The sequence below is a fragment of the Diuraphis noxia genome, unplaced genomic scaffold (assembly GCF_037042655.1).
Source record: "Diuraphis noxia isolate RWA-SAM2 unplaced genomic scaffold, SU_Dnox_SAM2 contig0004, whole genome shotgun sequence".
Lineage (NCBI taxonomy): Eukaryota > Metazoa > Arthropoda > Insecta > Hemiptera > Aphididae > Diuraphis > Diuraphis noxia.
The window spans coordinates 28,696,447-28,715,693 of record NW_028301714.1 but is presented as its reverse complement, the minus strand read 5'-3'; the positions used below and the strand labels follow the sequence as shown (position 1 = coordinate 28,715,693).

General features: G+C 25.2%; 1 protein-coding gene across 2 annotated transcripts in view; it reads left to right on the top strand.

The window, feature by feature from the left end:
• The window catches only part of LOC107173157 (protein diaphanous homolog 3-like), a 40,810-nt gene that overhangs the window by 4,340 nt on the left and 17,223 nt on the right, over positions 1-19,247 (top strand). For both annotated transcript variants that reach the window (XM_089225141.1, XM_089225140.1), the window contains exons 2-4: positions 3,188-3,323; positions 14,879-14,994; positions 16,999-17,173. In XM_089225141.1, coding sequence (XP_089081267.1) covers positions 3,257-3,323; positions 14,879-14,994; positions 16,999-17,173 — 358 coding nt within the window. In that variant the 5' untranslated portion in view covers positions 3,188-3,256. The remainder of the gene's footprint in view (positions 1-3,187; positions 3,324-14,878; positions 14,995-16,998; positions 17,174-19,247) is intronic.

The window sequence follows — 19,247 nt, the reverse complement described above, 5'->3', positions numbered from 1 at the left end:
ATATGGGATACATGTAGACACATAATATAATAGGTATATTTATTTTTGTTCAATGTAAATTGTGTATATGCTAATTAATTGTGCAGTTATTGTTATTGGAAGTTTCCAAAAAGATTAGAACAGTCGATAATGTTTATGTAAAATTATAACTTTCAAAAGAAGGTTGAATACATTTCCAAGCAATTATTGAGTTAAATAACTTTCTGATTTTAATATTTATATGTAAAATAATTTACTATCCATCGTATATGTTTGGTAGTTACAATAAAGTTATTATGATTCATTTTCACTAGATATTAATTCACTTAATTAGTAACTTATATTATGGCAAGAATGTTTTACCATAATTTTATTTTGTGTAAGCTCATTAGATATATTATTTTATAATAAGAAGAGATGAGAATTAAACTAGAAAAATCAAGGGAACTAATTATTAATAATATTCAAATAATGTATTGATTGTTATTCATATTAATAATAGCTGTACGTATGTATATATTTTTGGGAAAAATCGTTTTCTAAGCCAATAAAGAAAATTCACTGAGTAGGGGATAGGCACTGCATTTAATAATATATTATTTTCATTGTTTCTCATCTTGTGGACGTCATAAACTTCCTGTTTCGTTGACGTGAACGGTCGAAAACAATGGCCAATTTGTCATTTCTGCATTGCGTATCAGGAATATTAAAACAATATTTTATATTTTAACAATAATATATCAGAAACAGTTACGTGGCTAATAAACCGAAAAGAGATACCTCGACTTCCTGAACTATAGTAACGTTCAGTATAATAAGTATAAAATGTCGAATAATAATTAGGTGTCCATTGAACCTTATAGTCCATCGACTTTATGCATCTACTTCATTCACCCTCGTTTAAATCACTGGCTACCTAATATGTCACGTACACATTACATACAATAAAAGTGCACTGGGTTCTCGGGACCAATACTGCATTTAATTTCAGCAGCTAAGCTACTTGAAAATTTATTCATTGTTTATTGTCTTAAGATTTCTCTCCCGATTCGGCCGTAAAATGTTTACAATTGAATATACCAATATCACAATCACATACATATATTTGGCTTAAGTAGGGTAAATGCTCCAAGCCTTGTTACTCTAAAAGTAATGGTTGAAAATAGTAAAAGGTGGATATATTTCACCTATTGAGCTCATTGGTCACAACTTTAAGTCTTGTATATATTGCAGGCAATAGGTGCTATACCTATTTATATCCTTGAAAGAAAGTATATTTAAAATCTCTGTGGTGTTTATAATATTTGTTTTATAACTTAACACTTCGATAGTATTCTTTATAATCACTTTTGTGAAATGTATATTAGCATATTGTAGGTAGTGCACAGGACAATACCCCAAATATATTACTTTATAGTATTTCGCTAATCTTTATAGACTATACAAGTAGAAAAATCGATGTATAAACGTACAATTGTTAAAGAACAAATATTGCATTATACATTTATTCATTATCATTTTGTGGTCGTGAACGATCAAAATCTGTAGGAAGGTAGTATAAAGATTACATTTTTATAGGTGTCAAAATATTTTACTCAAAAGACAAGACACGTGTAATGAGAAAATATGTGGGTGTTGTGGTCGGCCGAAACACTTAACTGTTTACTATCCATCTATCACTTTGTGTGTAGTGCTGTAGTCCACTTCAATAGATTTCTTCGATTATAATGTTACTGTATTAATTTATGCGGTACTTATAGTATTGCTATAAATTTTAAAGAGAAATTATATTATCATAAAGCCTATAATTATTGAATGGCAATATTATATTTTACAAGTGCATATTCACGATTAATGACCATTTTATTTAGACGTATATATATGCATACCTATTTAAAATTATTTAAAGAATATGTTTTTAAATTATATTATACCAGAGATTACTCAATTCTACTGTATGTAATAATATCATTAGATTATTTCTATACACATTTCTAACGACTGTTCGTTCTTCTATAGCTCTCAATGATGACTTCACAATTACATAGCCACTCCTTTTGGTCGTTGGAAGACACCCACTCTTTCGCATACAGATTTTTCTTACAGTCTGTCTCGAATTTGCAACTACAGATACTGCATGTATATTCGTATTACAAAAACACTATAATTCTGCAAACCTACGTACTCATATTATTAATTTCCTTAGAGTTATTTAAAAGTAATTTTGATGACCATCTCAACGATTTAAAAATCAATGTCTGTACAATTTATTTATTGTTTATATAACTTATAAGTACTCATATTATTTCAAATTCAATTGTTGACTTTTCCGGTACCTTATAGTAAATAATCTTTTTTTGAAATATGTCATGCCAAATCTCATATAAACAATCATATAATATATAAATGGATACGGTTGCGTCCTTGACGAAGATTGACACGAAAAAAAGAAGTTGCAACACGCATGATGATAATATTATTCCAGTAACTACCATGTCTGGTCATGAGGCTTAGTCGTGTTTTAGTGTCGTTCAATGCCACTCGGGAAAGAGAGAATTTACGCACAAATCATTTGACCGATAATATGTTTATTACATATAAACGCTTAAAGCATTTAAATTTGATCAAACGAACAAAATAAAAGACTATCGTAGAAGCACGTATACGTGCATTATGCAGTCGGATGTGAATAATCATTTAATTTGATAACATCGCATGTATTCTTTAGCACATTTATACGCATGCGAGTAACATATTGTTAAAATCTTATATTATATCCAATTATTAGTTTATATAAATAAAAATGTTTTATTGATTCGGTACATGTGATGTTAGTATATCGTATATAGCTATATCTTAATCGTTTTAATGTAATTGTAAATTAAAACTAATTATGTTCTAGCATTATACAGTACCTAGCTAACTGTGACTAGATTATATATGGTACGTTAGCTAAATTTTACGGACGTGTAAAGATATATTCTGTTTCTAAAAAATAATTCTTTGGTAATTTTGTAGTGGTGTTGATCTTCAAAATCGCTGAATATTGTCACTTTCACTTCACGCTTATATAGGTTTACTGCTTACCACGTTGTTATAGACATTTAACTAATGTCAAGTGTTTATATAGGCCAGTCTGTGTAGTATCTATGAATGAAATTTTAATATTTTAAACACTGAATGTTTTTTTCTTGTATTTGTTTTGTAGACAACTATTTGCAGTAATAACAAAAGGATTATTTGGAATGGCTGCTCGAAAGAGTATTAGAATCTAGACATGGAGTCTAGAATAGGACTTGATTACATCGTTGAAAACCCAGAGTACACAGCGAAACTAGCTACAGGTAATTAATTTTTTTTTTAAACACGGATAAGTATCAACATTTAACTATACACTAAGTTAGTTTAAAGCATTGCACATGTATTTAGTATTTATATGATATAACATCTACCATGCAATAATGAATGGTTAAGTGACCATTTATATTATAATATACTCTTGTACAGGTATAATGTAATCTGTATAATATAATATAGGTACATTTTTTTTGCATATATTTTTTTTTTTTTTGGAAGGTTAGGTTACGTAGGAATACCTTCCTACTTATAAAATGAAAACGTCGAAAATAATCGAAATTAGTTTATTTCATAATTACTAGTAGATACGTCACTGAAGCAGAGTAGGTATCTGAGCAGGTTTTTACCTGATATAATAAAATTATTATACCTACTACTGTCGTATGTTACGAGTAACATTTCTCAAACCTATCATGTTGATAAAGTAAAAGATTATAAGACACGCCAGGGAAATATTCTGCAGGGTTGCGTGTTAAGTAGCAAATCCTATACCTTTGGGCATTATTGGTATTAATTGACACAAATTATGTTTATTGTTTGTCGAATAAAACCGTACAGTGTACACTGCAGTGTACCTTCATAGGTATAGAAAACTATTAACAAGGACTAAAAATATAAATTTTGCGTATTATATTTCGTTTACAAATTCAATGCTTGCGGCCTAAAAGATAATGTCAACTATTTTTTAACATTCATTCAGATATGATTCATCTTGAAGAAAAACCCTTTAAGGTTTGTTTTTTTTGTATTAAGAAATTTCAGTATAAAACTATTATAGTTCAATGATTACAGATTGATACTATGAGAATACATATAACTCACCCTTTAAGGTTATACTTACATGTGATGTAGTTTAAAATGATACATTTTTATCGAGTTTCTTGGATGAATATTAGTAACATTAATAATTATACACCTTAAAAATTAAGAATTTAAGATCACAATTAGATTTAAACTTATTTTATCCAATTAATAACTGTTTGAAAAAAAAATGATCTCTGCACAAAAATATGATCTTTACATAAAATAAACAATAACATTTCGTAATACCTACAACGACTACAACATATAATGATGATTTACAACCGTGATAATAATATAAAATATTTAATCAATTAAATTTCTAGTTTATTGTATTATTTGATGGAAGTGGATTATATCTATAATATCAGTGGTTTACCAAATCTGTTATAATTCTACTTTATTAGTAAATTCTGATAAGACTGTAATGTCTTTTAATAATTAATCATCCCAAAAATGTAATTTAATAAATTATGGAATTTTTAAATGTATTTATATTTTGTTTTCAAAAATTTTAAATTATCCACCTTGAATCAAAAATTGTACTGAACATTTTAAGGCCAAGAAAGGGAAACTCGTTTGTTATAAACCGATCTAATTATGTCTATTACACTGACGTAATTTAATAAGGAGTTTTTACATAAAAACGCCAGCAGCTTGATTTAAACAAAATAAACCTACAAACACGTTCTCGTTTCTAAAATATAGACTATTGTAGTTTGTAACGATTAGGAACTAATATTTATACTTTATATAAAATAATATAATTTAATTTATTCAACTAAAAAAAAAAATTAAAACAATAAAAGTAATTAAGATAAAGTTCTTACGCGATAATTTATAATTTTATAAGCAATATAATAGTTATGTAAATTAAATATAGGTAAGTATATAGATAAGATTTTGAAGTCTTACAATGTTTGTAATTTTTCGTTTTTTACATTTTTGGTGAAAGTAATCCATGAATATTTTGATCAATAGATTCAGAGATGGCATTAAAAGATACAATTCATTTTTTTTAAACAAAATAACATAATAATTATCGCCTATCGGGTATTGAAACACGGTTTTACAACTATTATAATTCAAAACTGACCATTAAGAATATTGACCCATGAACCCGATGCCACTATAAGGTATAACAAACTCCTAAATATTATAATGTTTTAAATGCATTTACCGAATATAGCTGTTGTTTGAACCACTATTTATGCTTCAAGCTAACACGGAATAAAATCATATAACAGTACAGGAAAAATAGTTTAAAAACGTTATTTATCATCGTTATATAAATATTTCTCTACAGACAAAATTATTTACTTATATTTAAGATTAATATGGTATATTCTTTGATGTCATTAGGCAGATGGAGAGTGATCAAAATTCAAAAAAACAATTTTCTCAAGTGCAACATTTTGAAGTCATTTTTAGACTAATAAAATAGTGGTGGAAGGCATAATTGCCAAACCGTTTTATGAAATAATTAAATCATATCATACAAAAATGCAAATATTCTAAATAGTTATCTTTTGCCTTTAGGCTGCGTGTTTCATTCCAGGAATTAAAAATAGAAATAAATCTTTAAAACATAGCAAATATTAATTGACAAATATATTATCTGATAACGATAAAACGTTTAAATTATTGTGTTACCTACCTATAAAGCTATAACATTATATTCTAAGTAACTAAATACTTCGTGTCATCTATGCCGTATTGGAAATTAAGTTAACAAAACTACCTATTACGAACAATTATTGCGTTTTATTTTTATGCATTTTGTGAACAAAAATAAAAATTTGTAGGATTATAATATTATGGGTTATTTTTGATTTTATATATTTTGAAATAAATAAAATATTAATATTGAAGCAATTATAATTTCTTCTTTAAAATTTTCTTTGATGCTTATGTCACAGGTTTACAATGTTGTGTTTTAAAAAAAATATTCTTTAAATACTTTTATTAAGTCAAAATGCTTCAATATTCAACTTCGATTGTAGTTTCTGGTGAAAAATTGTATCTTGTTGGTACTGCGGGTATTAAAAGACTAAACATTTTCACCAAATGTGTACATAACCATTATCAGGACATGGTGTAATAATTATCAAATAAAATGTTTTGAGTAATTTGAAATATGTACTTATATTATTTTAAATCTTTTTGATTTATGTATGATAAAATTATTTTTGTGAGTAAAAAGTGTGTGTTATTACATAGATATATTTTTTTAAATGATTTTTGATCAAATTTTGACGACATCTAGATCAAATACATTCTCTTTTAAAATTTTTTTATTTTTTTTATTTTTTTTTGTTATGGTTCTATAAATATTATTAGTAGGGACCTAAAGTTGTCACCGCTGCAGCCTTACGTATATTATGATTTATGATTAACTAATTATAATTTTCAAAGTATTTAGACTGACTTTAAGCTTTATGTCTTATAGTTTATATAATAATCTTATTCTTTCCGTTCTTTGGTCGGCACTTACTAATAAAGTTATAACTTACAACTTATGTATTAAAAACAGCTAGTAATATTGTATGAAATAATATTATAATATATGCGATTTTACTTTTGGAAAAAATTAGTTTAACCACCATATTACTAATAGAAATAGAAATTACTTTTAGCAGCATACATTTTTTCATAGATATTATAATATAGGCAATAGGCCAATGACAATGAAAACTCAAACCTATTTTTGTAAACAATAATTTATCATTGATTTTAAATTCCACTCGTTCAACACCTCATAATTTATAAGCATTTGAAGTCCAAATATTAACAAAAATCATAGATGTTTGTAAATTATTTTTTAGTTAAATATTCATTATATTTTCAATTTTATTTCCTAAGGTTTTAAAATTGTTATTTTTATAATATAATAATTTGATTCTGATATAGATCAATAAAATGCTCTGCTTTAAATGTAGTCGTGTTCACTACGTGTTTTGTTTAAAAAAATTAGTCTTGCACAAATCAATAAATTGTCTCACTTATTAAGCACATAAGTAATATTCTTCTTTAATTATTTATCTAGTAATAAATTGTTGTGATAACATAATAGAACTACAGCTTCTGCCGTATTCATTATTTATTCATTCATGTAAATCCTGTTTCCGCACTACAAACTACGTGTAATATCCTCTTAATATCGAGTTTCTTATAAGTTTTTCTTACAGCAATTTGAAAACATTAACAATTTCATCATAAGATGGCTTGTGTGGTAAACGAAACAACTATTTTAAATTTTGAGTGGAGCCATGACTATTTTTCAGGAAAAAATCGGGTGAGAAATGAGCATATGTTTCATGAATTACCCTGTATAAAATTAACATTCACTAGTTAATTCAAATATTATTTCAATTGGAGTAATATTTTATTCGTTTAAATAATAAAAAAAGAGTTGAAATATTTCTATATTCCAAGTAAGATTTTATTAATTTTCGCTTATGTTTGTTAAGTTTGGTCAATATTACAATATTATGCACTATTAAAAAATTATATTGATTTGTAATATAAAATAAGAAAAGTTTCTATTAGGATAATTTATATTTTTATATATTAGTCTAAACTGTTTAACGTATTACAACAAAACATTATCAATCAACTTTTTTATTTACTGTATGAAGTATTAATGTTTAATTTTTGAAAATTTTTATTAATAACACTGAATTTAACTGAATAAGTCTATAGCAGATTTTTTTTTTTGAAATTTGTTTAACAATTTATATAATATTTATCATGATCATTGGACGATTAATAATACTTTTAGTTAAAATTACAATTAGTTTATATCTTAAGCACTAATAGTATTATATACATTATATTATTATTATATTATACACAACATCGAACTGATTAAAAAACATTGATCATTCGATTAAATATTTATATTATGACGTGCTCTAACGTTATTGACTTGTTAAATCTTTTGAGATGATATCCATAATTTAATTTTTTTTTATTATTATTAAATTTATAAATTATCATGACTAAACTGTAGTACATAATAATTTACAAATAAATAGTTAGATATTTAGAAATATTAATAAATTGATATAGGGTTCTAAAAGTGTAGGTAGATTAATTTTATGAATTCATCAATGAAATTACGTTTCAAGAAAATTAAAGTTATGCGATTGCTATAAAATAATTACTTTTCTTACTAATACTGATTAGAAATATCAATGACACCGTGTGTATATAATATGAGGTAGCTGGACTTCATTGTGTGACGTCACGCAGATCATGCTTGGCAAAAAAAACCAGTTTTAACACCTACAGACCCATAGACTGAACTGTTCCAACTCTTGCCATGTATATTTTCTTCAGTGTAGCCTATATTTTTATGTAATCTCCCAACGAATTGTAAACGTTTTGTTTTATTGTTTCATCTCCATATTCATAATATTCAAACAGCCGTTACAGTTGCTTAACAATTTCAAATTTCAGTAAAATTATTTTTCAGTATTTAAAGTAATCATTAAACTCCCCACGCTAAAATTTAATAGACAAAAAAAAATCAGTACAATATAGATTTGTATCCAAATCATTTTATGTATTCATTTTGTTACAATTTATTTATTAGCACTCTTATTAGATATACCTAGTTCATATAATTTATAATACTATGTAGTATACATAATATGAGTATATAAAAATATACCTACCTGCTTGAGCTTATAGTTACACATTTTTTGTTTCTTAACATTATTCCATTTAAGGTAAATCATTTTAACATGCCGATATGTTGTTATGGTTGTTGAGTAAATACGAATTTAACGTCACTAATTGACATTTTTGCGCAATATAATCAAAATATCTACTAGGTCACTTACCTATATAACTATCTACGTATAAATGTTAAGAAATAATGTAACCTATATACAATATATCTTCCACTTAGGTATGGGATTTGTTCTATAAATTTCATGGATACACAGTGATTTTTACTTCTTGCGCCATTCGGTACTTTGAACTTTTGAATAGTATTCACAATATTCATGGAAATTTTTTTTTTGGAATTCATCAACTTGCAATTTCAATCTTATACTTTCCATTTCATAATCTGAATTAGATCATTTTCCAAATTATTATTATGTAGGTATCCAATATTTAAAAAAATATTTTTATATTTTAAATTTTATCTTTATGTATATTTACTATTTAGATAAAAGAATCATCTACTCAGTTACCCTTACCGAAAATCTAGCTTCTTACAACTTACCACTCCACTCTTCTTATCTAAAATTTTAACCAAGTTATAAAAAAAAAAAACTATTTCTTCAATAATTTATACCTATTAATTTACTTAATTAATTTAATTAATATATCTTAGTAATATATTATAAAGTAAAATTGTCAAATCAAAAATTAATGGCTCCAATGCATTATTTAAAATTTTAAAATTAAATTTGATATATTTAAGTTGTCACTTTAATTACAATACTTTTCCACTATAATCTACTGTCCATACCTATTTAGAGGTGGGGAGTGGTACGCTATAATATATTAATATAATTTATAAATAACTTCACAATAAAAATTCTCAAGCCTTGTAGAGTTATCGGATTTAGAAAAAATTTTTTTCTATTTGAAAGAAGAAGAATTTCTTGAGCCTACATTTAACTTCGATTTTAATTTTATTCCAAATAATAGTAATACAACTAATTTGCAAAAAAAGTTCATCTTTTTCAAAGACATAATATTATAAAGTTTGAAATTGTGTGATTACTAGTTAATTAACCGTTAAGAAATGTATATTTTCTATAGCCAAAAAGATACAGTTAAAGTTATACACATAATTATCTGCAGGATATTTAGTACAACTTGATATGTTTTTACTAATCTTACATTTCTAAAAAACTTCAAGGACTGCTGTAAATTATAGTTGATAGTGTTTACACAGTAGGTATGTAATAAATATCTACATACTTATTATTGGTTGATTATTCATAGGGTAAAGGGCGTAACCTCTTTCAAATAATATTTTTAGACACAATAGATAAAAAATATTTATTATATATTTTATTATATTGCTATAACCAACCCCCTCCCAAAAAAAAAATAAATAAATAAAAAAATAAAAATATATTGCAACATTTGCTACTGATATATATGACTAATATATATTTTCATATAATGATAAACCCAAATACTTTATTATTTTATAATACCTATAAAAAACAATTAATAAGAAACGAAATACTATTTTCTGATAAACCTTTATAAATACTACTATAGGTTGGTACTTATATTGAAGTACAATTGATTTAAACATTAATCCAGTGCGTCCATTTACTGTTAAAGAAGAAAAAACAAATCTGAGAGTAGGACATTTATGTGCTGTGTTTGAATAGTTTAAAAAAAGTATAATGTATCACCAAAAAAGCTAATTGCCTCATTTGTTTTAAATATAAATGAATAATAATCATATACAACCATGTGGGTCTGATTATAATCCATTGTTTTCCTGCGTGTGTACTTGATAATTTAAAAAAACGATGTCTGTTGGAGGCAAGAGACCATGTTTTATAATCTCATCATACACTATAGTTCATTAGAAATGAACGACACTCTCTTCTTAAGTGGGCGATGTTCTCATATATACGACTATTTCTATATTATAATATTATATTCATTGAACTAATAAAACCGTAGGTAACTATTTATTAATCTTTCTCTCGCAGTTTTTTGGGCGAGGTGGGCCTTCGTTAAAGATGTATTGGCCAAGGTTCTGGCTGTAAATCTTAAATACGTCACAATATTTTTAAATAATCGTCAAAATGTATCAAAGTAATTTAAAAAGACATATTTCTTAACAAAAAAAAATATATTTATAGTAGGTAATATTATTAGTATCAGCAATTTAAAATGTGTAATATATTGATATAACGCTTAATATTATAATCAAATTCATTATTAGAAGCTTATAGTTTTAGTAGTTTTAAATTACGTATAATGTAGGTAGAAGGCAACATAAGGTTATATTCTTATATATATAAATGTTGTAAATTTTAGCAATTATTATAATTTTCTTTAATAAATAAGTAAAAAAAAACAAGTGTTGACATTGATGATCAATTTTGTTTTTTTCGTGCAAATCAAAAACGAATAATCGCAGATTCTTGAAATTTTTAATCAATATATATAATATAATTCTGTGTAAATTTGAAGTTAGATACCTAGGTAAATATAAGCGACGTTTTTGGTGAAAATTAGCTTAACCTAATTTGGTACTGTCCTATCAATAATTAAAAGAACAATAGCAATATTAATAATATACCCAGTTATAACAAACAAAATATAATTATCATAAGAAATGGTAGGAACCTAGACACTGAATGCTGAAGATCCATCAGTCTCTTTTGCTTAAAATTGTTTATTCGTAGATATACAATTATTTATCATAGATTATAATAACACATCATTACTATAGTAACTCTTACTATAGTACTAAGTAATAGGTACTCAATGATGAAGTACACTCACAACTTACAATACAGTTGAACGAGTTCTCCGGCTTTATTATTTTAAACTTCAATAAATATTTAAACAGCATCTCCTAATTTTAACTTCTTATTTCAAATATTTGTATTAAAACATATATACGAAACGGAATAAGGTATCAAATATAATACTTAGGTAGCAGAAAAATTATATTATGTAGAAAAAAAATATCATTTTAATATTATAGTTATTAGTTATTATTTATTATACAACCTGCTCTAAATTTTTAGTTAAATGAAACAAAGAAATACGATTAAAGTGCTGTCTAATCCCTACAGTTCAGTTTTTTAGATTTATGTAAATATTTACCGATAACTATAGATATCCATAAAAGTCTACGGTCCTCTACACTAACCATAAAATCATTGAATCTCACAAATTACATGGATGGGCAGTTTCAGGTTCATTTACTCAAGACAATTAGCTTAATTGATAATTAAGTATTGTCTTTATTTATCATTTCGCAAACTTGATTACTTTATTACAATTTACACTCAGCAAAACCAACCCTAGTTACTTTTAATGCTGCAGTAAATTTACCTATTAGATATCAACATTTAAGTTAAGAACATTACCTATTTCACTAAGTTGGCTATTAAACTTTTATTATTTTTTTATTATTATTATTATTATTAAAACGAAATATATCCTCTGCGACATAGCCACATAGGCCATTGGGTTACAAAATCGTATAAACTAATTATTATTAAGATATTGTAATGTGTATGTAAGTTTTGAGTATGCAAAATATAACAATTTAAAAATGCTTGCACATTGCATAAATATTAAAATAGGTATCGTAAAAAATTCAACGTAGTGACACGATTAATATTTTTAGCTTAATATTTTATAATAGGTGAATTTACTCTAATATTAATTAATGTTATAAATAAAAGCAGAGAATTGGTTCTGCTAGACGTATATTTGCAATATTGCGCACGAGTTTGAAGAAACAAATGGTGCACTGACATTCCCTTAAAAAATGTAACGGCTTTTTTCATGTGTTGATCATAAAGAAAAAAAATTATTAAAAATATCTGCATATGTGTGTAATATATATTATTAAATCATGTTAAGACTTAAAATATTAATAGCACATTTTATATATTATTGTAATTGTGAATTGTAGAAACCTATATATATATATAATATAGCCATTTATATAGGTAGGTATCTTGGTAAGTATTTATGAAATAGGAAATTAGAACTTATTGGTTATCTATAAATATATGGACAATGTTTATCCTCCAAGCAATTTAAACAATAAATTACGAAACTATTTCAAATTTCCAACACAATTTTTGCCTCCTTAGGTAATTTAGTCATTATGTAAATAAAATGATAGTCATATTTTTTTCTTTAAGGTGCTTAAAAGGATATATCCTTTTATATATGTATATATACATTTATTTTTAATCTGTAAATGTTAAATTGGTTATGATTCATGGTAGACACAGCATAATAAGAAAGTACAAGCAAATCATAACTACATGTAATACTTACTAATTAAGTAAACATATAAGGTTATTTGACCTTCGTTTGGCTCCAATTGATCATCACGACCAGAATAAATGAGTCTGTTATTGAAAGATAAACTAAATATTATATTTTCTGTATTTGAATTATTTCTTAATTTAGACAAGAGTGGGTAGGTAGTTACTTATACTTTTCACAGTATATATATATATATATAATATTATAATATCAGATTCTATTTTTGTAATATTTTTCTAGTGTTATCAACTTTAATATTTAAACTTAATTACTATTATAGGTATCTAAGTTATAACTTATAAGTTATAAGTACAGTTTTATAAATAATACATATAAAAAGTAATCAGCAGCCTTTTAGGTTCCTACCTAATCAATATAATATTGTATCTAATTTATAATTTCTGGATTGGTTTCTTTAAAATTATAAATGTTGGTTACTAAAAAAATGGCAAATATCATTAATGTGTAATTGGATACTTATTAGCTTTAAAAAAATCAATGCTATTTTAATTGTCCACTATATGTAACACAACGTATTTCCTTCTTAAATAAAACTGCCTTACTTAAATTATATATTTTTAATTTAAATTACAATAATTTTAGTCACTACTAGGTCTTCAATAGAGAACATTTTTTATTATAACTTAAATACCTATCATTTATATTTCCTCCATCTTACAGACGTTGAAATGTACGACATATAGTACTACATTTCCGTTCTTTAGTTTCAATTGTGTGCAGTTAGTTTTTATAGATATTAGAATGAATTAACTTATTAAACTTATAAGTATAAGAAGATTAACGGTGCTTAAGCTTTGTCAATTTGTTCGATATTCTAATTTTTAAGCAAGTTATTGTGGGTACATAATATGTGAAATATCATAAATCAAATAGTCATATTTCACTTGAAATTAAAAAAATTGAATAAATTTCAACGTTTAAGCTCAAATAATGTTCTTACATTAAAAGTGTTATGATAATTCAATTCAATCTAATATCTAAACTAAAATAACACTATTAAAACCAGTGAATGAAAATGTACTATATCATACGCGTGTATAAGACGAGGACAAAAAAATGCAAGATAATAGCGTTCTCTTAAGTCTAACTCAAAAAAATTAAGAATCCCTATACTATAGTCAAAAAATGATTAATAACATTTAGTGAGCAATCCAAATAATCCAAAAAAATTTGTTGCTGTCCAGAACATTTCAAAATATTTATATTACTTACTTATAAATTATAGTTATTTTAAAAGTTACGAGCATATTTCTATATGATTTAAAATTAATTTTTGTCTAATTAATTTAAAAAAATCTCCTATATTAATAGTGAAGAAACATTGGTTTTGAACATTTAATGCATGTTAAAAAAATGTAAATCTGTCAACTGTCACTTATTATTATTGGTTTATCCTATTATGGAAAGCAATCAATACCAAAACGAAATATCACGTTTTCAAATAGCATAGGAATGTAACTGCCAATTTGAAGTGTTTAGTTGTTTATTATTCGTGAAATTAATAAGGCTCATAAATTTTAAGATTACTTGAAGTCATCCTACATAATTAAAAATACCATTAATCTTTAATTGATAGGAATCATCATAACAATATAGATTGCAATGTAGGTACGTCTACCCTACCTATCAAATAAACATGAACAAATTTAAATTATCAAATTTCAAATATCGATATTTATTTTGTATCGTGTAATAATTTCTTTTACAGCTCTTGACACTAACAATGTTACTGTGAAAAAGCAAGTATTGGAGTTGCTGTCTGCATTATGTGTATATAATTTAGAAGGCCATGCCAGAGCACTTGATACCCTTCAACATTACAAGGCAAGTAAACCACAATTATTATCCTTGCTTAACTAAAGTATCGATGTTTCAGTTCTTAATGGCTAATTTATTAATGGATATGTGTATTAATCAATCATATTAAGATAATCTTAAAATTTAATGCATATCACTCACGATTATATATATATAATATATAATTAACCATTTAGCTACTGTTGTTTATATAATATTAAATATAGTAAATTTATATGATTATAATTTATAGTTAGATACCTATACTAATACCTACTTAACTTTGTTAAACATTATTTAGTATAATTATTAATTATAAATAAGTATCTGCATATTAAGCTAATTTCCTTATATATATGTGAATATATATTACTAGCTGACCCCCGCACCCGTGCACATTTACACCCATTAAAAATACTAGCTCTATACATATAATTTAAAATATGTGTTCAATTCGTAATTTAATACCTCGACGTAGCGATGTTCTTCAAAGCTTCCCTTGACAAATTCTCGTGGATTCACTTCATTTTAATATCCGTTAAAGAGCGATATACATATAAAATACAGTTCAAAAATTATATTCTATCATAATGACTATTTTTTGCTCGCAATTTTAACTTTGCAGTATATGTGACGTTTTTAAAATTGGTACTTCATAAAGTAATAACCAACTGCTAATCTCTTCTTTATAATATAAATTAAAGTATAAAAACATTTAAATTATTTATTCATTAACAAAATTATGAAACGTTAGCGCTTGATGTTATATCTAATAATTTAGTGTTAGCGATTGTGGCTAGACTCATTTTGATGGTTTTGATCAAATAATATAAAATACACGCCTGAAATAATAATTAATCATGATAATTATTTTATTTTTTGTGACCAATAGCAAACATATAATAAACAATAATAATTATTATTATTTGTTCATGTTCTATAACACATTCTTTAAGTTTCAATAAAAAAAAATGAAGGGCCACTTGTCGAGAGTAGGTATATAATGACATATAGATCCTTGAAATAGCTTTCTGATTGTAAAAAAAATGTTTTAAATCGGCTCTTATAAAGTTCTCTTGTACTCGTAATTTTAAATAATATAAATACTAATAAGTAATAATAGTTTTATTGCCCAACCAACAGTTGCCTACCCCACAGTTCCACAGGTTAATGACCCTTGTTGTCGATGTATCAACCCCAATATATATATATAAAAAAAGTAAATATTTTTATTGCACACGATAATATAATATGTATAGCCTGGATGTTGTAAATTTCTAAAATATAATAAGTTACTTATAGATAAGTACTTTTATGAACATTTTTTTTCAAACTGACGTCTTAAATATTATTTTGTACATAAAAAATCATTATTTAAATGGCTAATGGGTGTATCAACTCATTTGTGTATAATGCCTACCTACCTACTTTGTTACAATTTAAACATTCATTAAAAATCATCAGTTATTGATGCTTTGAAACTAAGAATTGAGACTCATTTAAATTACTAACAAGACTCTTGAAGTGCAGTAATACATTTTACAATAAACTTGTTTTCGTTATCCCATTAATGTAGTTTAATTCTATATTTGGTTGCCTGTAAATATATATATATATATATATATTAATGATTATTATTATTATTATTATAGTAGCATTAATGCATTATGCACAACTACTGCATATTTGCGATGTAGCACTGAGTAATCAAGTCAAAACTGTTAAATATAATAGACTATAGAAACTGATAATTATTGCAACCATTACCTTGATCAAAGTATTTAATAATCGTTTAATATTATTTATTAAAATTTCTATATAATTATATTTTCTGCCATTATTCCTCTTTGTAATTATAAGTATGTACTCCTAAGATATCATATAAAATCATATATTTTTCAATTTTATAAACCTATACCTATATATTTTTTATAATATAAATGTGTACTTGTGCACAAGAATACAAGATAATAAACTTAATTATAATTTCATTGTTGAAAACGTTATTTAAAAACAATTTTCACTTTACAGGACCAGAAAAATGAAAGGTACAGATTACAAATCGTCGTTCGTGAATTGCAATGGGCTTTATCCAAAGGCCAAGAAACAGCAGACTATCAAACAGCTATTGTGGCGTTTATCAACTGCCTCATTATATCAACGCCTCAGCTTCGAGACCGGATAAGAATCAGGAACGAATTTATTGGTAAGCCATAAGAATTAAACTATTTAATTATTTCGTGATTTTTTCATGAATTGTTTTATTAACTATCTGAAAATCGATAAGTTATTTTATAAAACTACAACAAATAAGTAATGATTATTATTGTAATTAATTCTATGATTTTATGAAAATATAATAAATACTGGGAGTATTAATACTTATATATTACCTACCTATATTGACTCTAGAGTATACTTATATGCTACTAAATATTACTTTATAATTTTGAATATAAGATTATGGATTTGAGCACTGATTCAATTCAAAAAGCATTGAAAACTACTGGTTTAAAATCTTTAATTGCTAAGGCATTAAAAAAAAAGTAAACAATTGATATTGAACAATTAAACGTAAGTTAAATTAGGTTTGACTGGAAATTAAACTTTATAGAAAATTAACTGATTCTTCATATAGTTAAAACTTATAATGCAATTAACATTTTAGATTTTGAGCGGAGCAATGAATGTATTGATTTTACCATGATGTGTGTTTTTATTTTTTTTTTGTGTCTGCAGACATGTCATCACGTTTGGGGGCAGTAAAAGTGCTTCGATTTTTGACTTCAGTACCTCGTTCGTTTAGAAAGTGAATCTAGTTGGTACTTAAGGGGGGGGGGGGGTCAAAAGTAAAAAATTCTCAATATTTTTCTAAATAATCGGGATAAACAAATTAAAAAAGCGGGTAAGTTGTGGATGTCGCTCTGCTGTACAGTAGGTTACAAGTGGGTTACCTATTGTAATGGATGAAATTAAATTTGAATCCAATGATATTATATCATTGTATACGAAAAATGATTCTGAGCACAGACGGTTTATCTGTCTAGGATATATTATAGATTATTAAAAATTTTCAAATCTTGGATTTAAAACGAAAATGTTGTATGCATTTCTATAGCTTAAAATAATTTACAAATTATCATGATTTTTACGTATGTTGTCAAAATTCAAACTTTGAATGCTTATAAAAAAAAATTGTGACTATATATTTATTTTATTTTTCAATTGCTATTGTAAAAATATGTTAGGAGCCTTGTATTTAATTTTCCAATCTTAGATCAAAAAAAAAAAAACTTTTATGAATTTCTATCTAAGATCATTTGAACATTGCCGTAATTTTTTGGGTATGAAGTCAATATTTCAACTTCAAATGCTAATAATATAAAAAATTGTGCCTATGTGTTCTTATAATTTTGTTAATCACTATAAGAATAACTTATGAGGAACTTTGTATTACATTTTCAGAAAAATTGAAAATTTCAGTTATATAAATATAAAATATAAATATCTCAAAAAAGTCAAAATATTTTGAAAATTAAATCATGTAAAGAAAATGCCGATCTAAAAAACTGGTAAAATTTTCATGTGTCTACGACTTATACTTTTTGAATAATAACAAATATTTAAAATTGTTTCAGGATAAATCGTTAGCGTTACGCTATTTCGTAAAAATTTAAAATTCAAACGCACTTAAAATTTTTCCTATAATGAAGCTTCGAGTTTTCTCTATAGCTACTTGAAGGAAAACTTAGAGTTCTATTTTTAATCCTTAGTTATAAACACAAACAAATTTATGATTTTTCAACTTCAAAATTACTTGCAAATATTCGCGTTTTCGACAGATTTCGTAAAAATTTGAACTTATAAACGCTTATAAAAAAAAATTGTGAGTAACGATTTTTAATTTTTTTTACCTGCAATAAGAACAACTCATAAGGAACCTTATATTAAATTTCCAAGTTTTTTGGTCATCTACAATATTTTTATCGACACTTCAAAAAAAAAATTCTCATAAAAATCGAAAATTTCAGTAGTCTATAAATAACTCAAAAAAAGTTGAAAATTAAACTGTATATATATAACACTAACATAAACATTTGGTGAAAATTTCAAATATTTACAGTGATTAGTTTTTGAATTACACCCGTATTAATAAATCGATTTTTTTGAAAACTGTTGGAAAATGTTTACTTTTAACCTCTATAATGCACCAAGGATATTCACTTTTACATCAGAAACCAACTCCAAAGTTTGAAATTGAAGCATTATTTCGACTAGTT